Below are 9,568 nucleotides of genomic sequence, written 5' to 3' on the forward strand. Positions count from 1 at the left end.
CATTAACCAACATCAGAGAACCATGAACATGAAAATGTATTGTTGAATTATATAATTATTAATTTATACTCCCAAAAGAGTAAATGTAAAAGTAAATGTAACACATCTAAGGGGTTCAGCCGGCCGAAAAACAGTTGGCAGCAACACTGCTTACTAGGTCTTGAAACAAAGCAAATATTTCCTCTTCTCCATCCCAGATGCAGAAAGACGTTCTCCAGCCAGAAGGAGGCACAGCACATGTCTTCTCCCCTCAGGAGAGCCCCTGTAAGGCTCCTAGATCTCCACGCTCCCCCTGCACAGCCGCACACATGCGTTCCCACTCCGACTCGGAGGCCACACTGGAGGAGAAGTGGGTGCTGGGCAGACCCAAACCCTTTGAGGGACACCGGCCCCCAGAGAGCCTGTTCCTGGATGCCCTTTCTCTGGATCCTCTGAGCGAAACCGAGGTGCCTCCTCCATCATGTCTGGAGAGCGAAAAGCGGTTCCCTCATCTGGAGGAAGTAAGAGAGAGAAAAAGAGTACACACTGCACGATGGGGCGCATTTCATATCATGCTTTTTTTTTATGAGGTCTACTTATAATGTTGTTGTTTTTTGTTTGTTTGTTTGTTTGGCACCAAAAGCTTTTTTCCATAGTCTTTATCCTCTCTTTGACCCTTATTATTACACAGGATGTTTTTGCTGCTATAAAAGAGTTCTATATGTAAATGACCTCTTTTATGATTGGCATCTTTGCATGTCAAAATGAGGAAGAATTATTACATGGCAAAACTATCTCCACTGTACTGCATACATTTTTAAAGCAAGTTAACAATGGTTTTAATGTTTTAACTGTGTTGTTGTTTCAGGCACTGAATGAGATTTCTGAGAGTGTGGATCCTGCCATTTACCCTGAGGAAGAGAAGAGCGGAGGCAGCCTACTCAGGTATGGTTTCGGTTAACAAGTATGTGTGTGCTAGTCTAAGAAAGTAAAGTAAGTTTGTTCTTCTGTTAGGGACCTAAGACTCCTCTAAAGAATAGCAAAGCTTGACAAAACAGCTGCGCAATTGAATTTAATAGAATAACCTTATATTTCAATGCTAAAAGATGTATGTTATGATTAGGGTTAATTTGTCATAATTATAAGTATAGTGGTGTTTGCACATGCCTGGGTGAAAAGTGCCCACCCCAAATTTCAATGATTTTCTGGCTTCATAGCTCGGATCCCTTCCATTATTCTGATCACTTTGTAACAGCCTCACACATCTTCTCAACGAGACAAATGATTTGAGATGCCAAAGTTTACTACTGAAAGGGTTAGGGGTGAGATTTCTCAATGAGTAGTAAAAGTAATTCTGGCCTTACAAAACATTGCCAATTTGCTCATTTTAAACATTGTGTGAATGTGAAGACTGAGGCATTTAGTTGCTGGTGTTGTTATCTGGCGGTGAACTCATGTGAGTCCATGTTATTGACCCTATGTCCATTTATAATTGTCTTTTCATTTGTCTCAGTTACTGTAGATAAGCTTCAGTGTCTTTTCCTGACCGTCTCACCTTGTACAGATCAATCAATTTCCCCCAGTTCCCCAGTTACCAGTTCATGAGGGTTCTATGTTCCCCAGTTCCTAACATCCTGTATTCCTAGGGTCCTATGTCCCCAGTTCTCAAGAACTGGGGACATAGATCCCCTGTTCCCAAGCTCCCACATTAATTGGGTTCTAGGGAAGTGAACTGACATTCAGCCAAGTATGGTGACCCATACTCAGAATTTGTGCTCTGCATTTAACCCATCCAAAGTGCACACACACAGAGCAGTGAACACACACACTGTGAACACACACCCGGAGCAGTGGGCAGCTATTTATGCTGCGGCGCCCGGGGAGCATTTGGGGGTTCGATGCCTTGCTCAAGGGCACCTAAGTCATGGTATTGCTGGCCCGAGATTTGAACCCACAACCCTAGGGTTAGGAGTCAAACTCTCTAACCACTAGGCCACGACTTCCCCACTTCTATGTTCCATAGTTTCCACGCTCCTATGTTCTTAGGGTTCTGTGTTTCCTAGTTTCCAGGATCCACTGTTCCCAAGGTCCTGTCTTCCCTAGTTCTTAGTGTCCCTTGTTCACAGGGTCCTATGTCCCCAGCTTCCATGGTCCCCTGTTCCCAAGCTCCCATGTTCTCAAGGTCCTATGTCCCCCGTCCCCAGGATCCACTGTTCCCAAGGTCCTGTGCTCCCTAGTTCTTAGGGTCATATGTTCTCAAGGTTAGGGGAGCATAGGGTTAACTCTGAGAGCTGCTTCTATCATTGGTTACAGTGTTTTGCAACACCAATGTAACTTTTTTTTTGCCTCCGCAGGGCAAAGTCAGTCTGCTCCATGAGTGACTTCCAGCGTTTGATGGACAGCTCCCCCTTCCTGCCAGATAAGAGCAAGCCTAGTGAGCATGGACTGGATGATGTGACTCCTCCCCTTTCACCAGATGACCTCAAATACATTGAGGAGTTTAATAGTAAGGGTTGGGATCTGCCCACCAGCTCCCTGGCTGCTTGCCCCATTCCTGACCCAGAAATCCACCCTCCTGTGATGGAGGCATGGACAGAAAGGGCAGAATCCAGAAGGGCAGAGTCTACTTCAGAAGCATTCCAGCAAGCCTCCTGGTACCTGACCACCAGCGCTACCTTGACCACCAACACCATTAGTATTCCTGAGTACTGCCAAAATCTCCCACTCAGTGCAGCCCAGGGGGGTGAACAGTTTGGGGTGCAGGTCCTCCACGGTCCTGTTCGAGGGGAGCGGTCGGCTCCAGGATGCCCTGAGCAGGAAAATATGTTATCCAAAGTAAAGGCAAGGGAGGTAGTAGGCGGTGCTGATGAGGTGTTTGGAGGAAGGTTGCCATGTGAGCTAAGGAGTCATTTGGAGGCAGGACTTAGGCCTGGAGAACGTCCATTGAGTCATGCTGCTGTCGGGTATACCTCGTCATTAGAGCTGGAGCTTTCACGGAATCTGAGCGATGACATGAAGGAAAAGGCATTTTTTGCTCGGAATGCCATGCGATCATTTGCATCTGGATCTAGCCCTCCGGAAAGGCAGCTACGGGACATGGCATGTCAGACAAATGGTTTAACCAAACGGGGAACACAGACCACCCAGACCATCAGTGTGGGATTGCAAACAGAGGCTCTTAGCACCCTCACAAGCAGCCCTCACCGCTGTCTGACACCCAAAGGAGGCTCAACGCCCATCTCATCTCCTTCACGTAGCCAGAGAAAGATGCAGTACTCTCCAATCGTACAAGCCAAGTTTGAACGTCCATGCTGTTCGCCGAAATATGGCTCACCTAATCTCCAACGGAAACCTTCTAATTCTGGCAAAGCAGAACAACCTGTTGGCCAAACCCGTGCTCCCACCCCAGCAACCACTGCTCCGCAGCAAAAAGGGAACAATGAATCAGCTTGGGCCCGTTCAACTACGACCAGAGACAGTCCTGTTCACACCACCATCAACGACGGCCTCTCCAGCCTCTTCAGCATCATCGACCACACGCCAGTCGCTTACGAGCCCATGCAGAAATTCAACAAGTCCCCTAGCCGCTCTCGTCCCACTGAAACCGAGCCTCAAGGGACAACAGACCCCAAATCCCCCAGTGTTTGTGCTGCACAGGGGCCTTTGAGGAACTCAAGGGGCCGGTCCCCAAGCCCTGTGCAGCTGATTGTAGAGACGCAAGGCGAGAAAACTCCAGAGGTGATTAGCACCAGACAGGACCTGTCCGCTCCTCCAGGGTACACGCTAGCTGAGAATGCAGCACGGATCTTGAATAAGAAACTACTGGAGCAGAGCTTCAGGGAAGAAAGGAGGCTTTCCGCTTCATCCACAGCTGCTCCGAGCAAAACCGGAGACACAGAGAAACCAGGATGTCTTGAGGTAACTGAGAGGTTTTATTTCTTTCTACCTAAAAGAAGAGCACATGCTCTTTTATAGCTTTGGAGCACTAGTCAACTTTAAAAATGTACCTTACTTTCTTATTAGTTGTTCCTGGTCTTATTGTGCATGTGCACATGTTTGTCTTTGTAATCTGTCATCAAAATGAAGATTTTGTTATAAATTTTAACTTTTATTTCATATTTTAGTATCTTCGCATATCTAAACACAGTTTGAGACTGTTGATATCTCTTCTCATACTCTAGAGGAGACATGTATAAGATTACTGGGGTATTTTTCTAGGAGGAGACCAAAGCAAATATCTTCATTCTGTCTAATCTCATTGCTGTCTAGTAGACACAAATGAATTACTGAGAATTAATTTGTGATTGCAGGTGCATGCATGCATGTGTAGATTGTATATTGTGGTATAAAATTGGCTGCTTGTTAAATGTTTTGGTACTTAACCAATCCAGTTTCCAGGTACAAAATTATTATAAAAAATAAAGTATCAAAACGTCTCATTGCCAGCTGCCAAACCCTGCCTGAGCGCAGGCCTTATAAATCTGAGCTGCCTGCTATAGCGTGTTGCTTTGTTGCTATACTAACAGTAGTATAATCACATGCTGCTTGTTTTTTTATTTTGCAATGGAACTAGCCTGCATAATTACTTTGGATACTTTGGATCTAATTTACCATAAAAAAGTAGTATCCAGTGTTTGATGCCTGCCAACCTCTATCCATTTGGAAGATTAATCCCTCACATAAAAGCACGAGACATTTGTCAACAGACAGATCAGCATTTACTGCAGGAGCGCCATCACTGCACAATCCCATGATGCTATGTTAATGGTCAAAGACACATTTACAATGATTTTAACATCATTAAAGGCAGATGGTTCTTTGTGAGCAGTGTATGTATCTGGGATTTGTGTTTTGAATGTAATGGATATTACAAGGCATGAAGAGTTTCAAGTTGGCAGTACATTTTATATTGGAAATTAGGTGTTTGTACAATTTTTTTATTGATTATTTCTATTGCTTGAGACAGTCATCTTGCTGAATAAATCTGAATATCAAGGCTATTAGGAAAAGTATGAATATATTCTGAGTGTACACAGGTAAAATCACATGTATCATAGAGTGCATGTATCAGTATGTATCAACCTATGAGGACGAATCTCACAAAAACAATGGTCACATTTCACCCTAGATTTTTGTTGCTAGATGGTGCGTATTCAACATAAACAAAGACCAGGTAGTGCAGTTTGATGACGCCGTGACTGAGTGTGGAATCATGGGAGTTGCCTCCGCTCCTTCCGCTGTTTTATCATACTGGATACACTTGAAAGTTCTGTTGTAATGCTACTCTGTGCGGTCATCACCGGTCTATTAAAATGCTCAACAAATTAAAGCATCGAAACATTTGGGAAAAGTCAGTGTACACACTAAGAACACTGTTCTAGTGGTTTTTGGATATTTTAATAAAAAAGTCTTACATATTGTGCCTTTAATAATAATTATTATTATAATAAAGCTATATTTTTCATACCTTTTTAGAATTATTAATAGATCTTTTCATTAAAAAAATAGTGGCATTCATACTTATTTATGCAATAATGATTATATTACATTGCATTACATTGCAATGCACATAAGTAAGGACAATTGGGCAAAATTTAAAACCAGAATACACTTTTATTATATTACAAAATATGTATTATATTTTTGTATTTATTTTGGAGGAGAAATATGGCTTGGACAGGTTTTGAAACCAAGCTTCTATATTGTGAATCTCAAAAAAACATATCCATGTCACATTTCATAGCAAAATAATAATAATAATAATAACTATATTTTTCATAAGTGTACATAAGTGTATTTATAACTATAAATAAATCTTTGCATTAAAAATAAAAAATAAAAATGTATGCATAACAATGATTATATTATACAGTATATTGCAATATTGTAATGATAATTTGGCAAAATATAAAGGGCAAAATACAATATTGTATTATATTATAATTATTTTGGGGGAAATTATGGCCTGTATTGTGTTGAGATTCACCAAACTTCTATATTGTGCTACAATGTTTCAATTTAAAGGAAAGTGAGCTGCTTTTACAGGTTTAACCGTAGACGTCCTGTGACCGGGCCAGACTTGCCAGATCCCCGCTGTAGTGGTTGCATAATTTTGACCAGTGTGTTTACTCCTGTTTTTCTGGGTTGTCTCCAGAACCACACTGTCTTACTAACTGCACCCTGGGGACTGTAACGCAGCTTGTGCTCGCCGTGCAGTAAGTTCCACCGATCTTACTTGACCTTTGACCTCACAGTGACCTCACTTGTGTTCCGTCTGACTGATTTTAATGGATTTCTCTCACCGCATGCCACACAGTTTGTAGACACGGTATCACTGCTAGGCATTGTGGGAAATATTGTGTGTGTACATTTTTTTGGTCCTTATGAAGGTGTGAGCATGCCCATCATCTGATATTAATGACTTCATTAATAAACAGCCATCCAAAAAGCTAGCTAGGTTTTATTGGACCAAAGTCATCCCAAAAATTCATTAACATGGGGTGGGACTTTATGTGATAAAACACAAGAAGCTTTGGCTGATATATCATTGCTCAAATTTGAAAGCTAAATATCACAAGCAAACTATTCAAACCATTTCCAAAACAGACATTTTAACAGATTAAAATATAAAAAATAGTGTTTAAAATGAAAACAATAAGTATTTGGACACTTTTTAAAGTGACTTAAAGTGTTAGTTCATCCAAAAATTAAAATTGTCATTATTAACTCTGTTTCTTTCTTTCATTTGAGTATTATGGTGAACAAAAAAGAAGATATTTTGAAGAATGTTGATGGAAACCATTGACTTGCATTATATTTTTTTCATACTATGGAAGCCAATGGCTTTGGTTACCAACATTCTTTAAAACAACTTCTTTTGTGTTCATCAGAAGAAAGAAAATTATACAGGTTTGGAACAGCTTGTGGCTGAGTAAATGACTGCATTTTTGGGTGAACTGTTCCTTTAAGTGTCCAAACATCTTTGTAATCACTGTAGATCAAACTCACAAGTGGCTTTTTGGTTGGTGTAACCATTTTGACTATTAATATATAATCACTTTTTTATTTTTCATAGGTCTTTTGGCTACTTTGTGTTTGTAATTGTATTATTATTGTCCATTTTAAAGGGTCTTAACCTCACCAGCCCTACTGATGGAAACTACAGTGTATCATCTTGTGCTTTCTCAGTTCACAGTACTGTAATATTTGCTGTCTGGTGTTAACAGGATGCGAGCATGTTAGCAGTGATAGTGTTTTTAATAAATTTTAATATATTTTTAGTCATTTTGTCATTTATATTAGCTGTTTTTTTATATTTCTTTTTAGCTTTAATTTCTTTTTATTTCAGTTGATAAATATTAGCTTTTTTATTTTTTTACTTAATTTATTTCAGGTAGCTGCTAAGGAAACATTTCAAATTTTCTAATTTCTACGTTTTTTTTAAGTAAATTTTTTTTTTTTTAAGTTTAAGTTTTTCATCTGATATTTATGTTTTAAATTATTTCAATTAATGATAATAATTAATGATGTCACTGGAGTACAGAAACATTCAGGACAAACATTCATTTTTTATTTTTTTGCCTCAAGTTGAACCACTCCATTTAAATTCACTTTGTATCAGCTTCAAAGTCTCACTCCAAGAACGAACGCAGATTCAAGATGTAGTGAATCCCTGTTTCTGAATTATTCAAAAAACAGAAAATATCCACCCCTCATGCTTTAGTCTCATTCATTTTTTATTTTTGCTTTATCGCTCAAATGAATCAAGCTGAAACCACGGTTTTCCTCAAAAGCTAAAGTTTAAACAAACTGAGTGTTATTCTTTAATATTTGCCACAGACAGTATGAAATTGATGTTTATCTATTTTAGTTAAAAGTATAAACTGTAAAAGTACTAATGCTTGCAGACCAGTGTTATTTTAATATCGTTTTTATATTTTGATTGTTAATTTTAGTTTATTCATTTTGTTTTGTTCTTTTGCCATTTTTATTAGTTTTAGTTGTTGTTATTTCTATTTAGCCTGAATTTATTTTAATTTACATTTTAGTCATTTTAGTACTTCAAGTTATTTTATTTGAGTTAGTTGCCAAGGTAACTTTCATTTTATATTTATATTTTATTTTATTTAAAGGTACAGGTTGTAGGACCTGCCACTAGAGGGCGCACTACCAAAAAAATAACAATCGTGTGGTTTGATGATGCTAAGGAGCGTGGAATGATGGGACGTGTTGTCTTCTACCCAACCGCTGACTGCCATCAATCAGACGGAAAGATAAATCATGGATTTAATGCGAGTTCAACGATTTGCGCGAGTAAATTACATACAAAGTCAATGCAAAGACGCTATCAGACTATGGATCAGACGCGTCCTCCGCGGGTCTAGAGACGCGATGCCCCGCGTTTGGCGTGTATGCCCCATAATACTAATCTTTTTGATCGTTATAATAGCATACGTTTTCTACGTCAGTAAAGGCGTAACAAAGGGGAACTAACGTCATTGACAGGCGACTGCACTGCCCCGTGTCACTGGTTAGAATGGGAATTTTCTCATGATTTACAAGTAGTTGAAAACATTAGAGATATAAATTAATAAATTATGCATTTAGCAGACGCTTTTATCCAAAGCGACTTACATTGCATTCAGGCTAACAATTTTTACCTATCATGTGTTCCCGGGGAATCGAACCCCCAACCTTGCGCTTGATAAGCAATGCTCTTCCACTTGAGCTACAGGAACACTATATTGTTAGTAATCAGCTGGACAAAATATATAACACTAGCCTAGTGGTTTTTGGATATTTTACTGCAAATATCTTACAAATTGTACCTTTAATAAAAGCATTTTAATATTTTTTTTTTATCCAGCTTTGATTTCAGCTTTTGATTTACATTTTCAGTTTTAGTCATTTTTAGTAGTTTGTCATGTTTTTTTATTTCAACCTAAACTTATTGAAGTTTTTTGCCAAGTTAACATTTCTATTTTCATTTATTTATTTATCTAATATTTAATTTTATTTCTGCTTTATTTCAGTAAACAAAAACAATTGACATTTCAGCTAACAATAACACTACTGTTGCAGACTTACCACCGACCAACAAATAAACTTAAGTTTTCTCCCTCGACGCAGGACTTGCCTCGTTCGCCAGTGGCTCCACCTCTGGACTCCTGCTTCCTGCGTCCGGCTCGTCCTGCCAACCGCCGTCCTCCGTCCCGCTGGGCCACCCTCTCGCCCTCATCCTCGCCCAACTACAAAGACAGATCGGAGAGGTTCTGCTTCCCTTCACCCGTCAGACCAGTTCAGACCATCCCGGAGATAGAGGAGCCCAGTCAGGAGAATTTCCCTTAACCAGCCTAGATAGACTACATCCTTCTCTTCTATCTGTCACCTTAAGTTCTGTCAGAAACCTGTTTATCACAACCTCAAGTATGAATATAAAGCGAGATGTAGAATATGAATTTAAATTTTCACTTCTGAAAAAGGGAAGTGTGGTGATAAATCATGATTTATGCTTTCACTCCCCTTAACCATCTCCCATTCCTGACCACACGTATGCACACCATCAAGAACCTTTCTAAAAAACATGTAA

At 39.6% G+C, this 9,568-nt stretch overlaps 1 protein-coding gene across 1 annotated transcript in view; it reads left to right on the top strand.

Annotated features, from left to right (window-relative positions):
- Window positions 1-9,249, top strand: part of LOC132154456 (microtubule cross-linking factor 1-like) — a 56,870-nt gene extending 47,621 nt beyond the window's left edge. Inside the window, exons 12-16 of the mRNA XM_059563020.1 lie at window positions 198-500; window positions 848-924; window positions 2,334-3,897; window positions 6,134-6,194; window positions 9,109-9,249. Of these exons, the coding sequence (XP_059419003.1) occupies window positions 198-500; window positions 848-924; window positions 2,334-3,897; window positions 6,134-6,172 (1,983 nt within the window). The 3' untranslated portion in view covers window positions 6,173-6,194; window positions 9,109-9,249. The remainder of the gene's footprint in view (window positions 1-197; window positions 501-847; window positions 925-2,333; window positions 3,898-6,133; window positions 6,195-9,108) is intronic.
- Window positions 9,250-9,568: the final 319 nt, after the last annotated feature.

This window comes from Carassius carassius, chromosome 12 (assembly GCF_963082965.1).
Source record: "Carassius carassius chromosome 12, fCarCar2.1, whole genome shotgun sequence".
Lineage (NCBI taxonomy): Eukaryota > Metazoa > Chordata > Actinopteri > Cypriniformes > Cyprinidae > Carassius > Carassius carassius.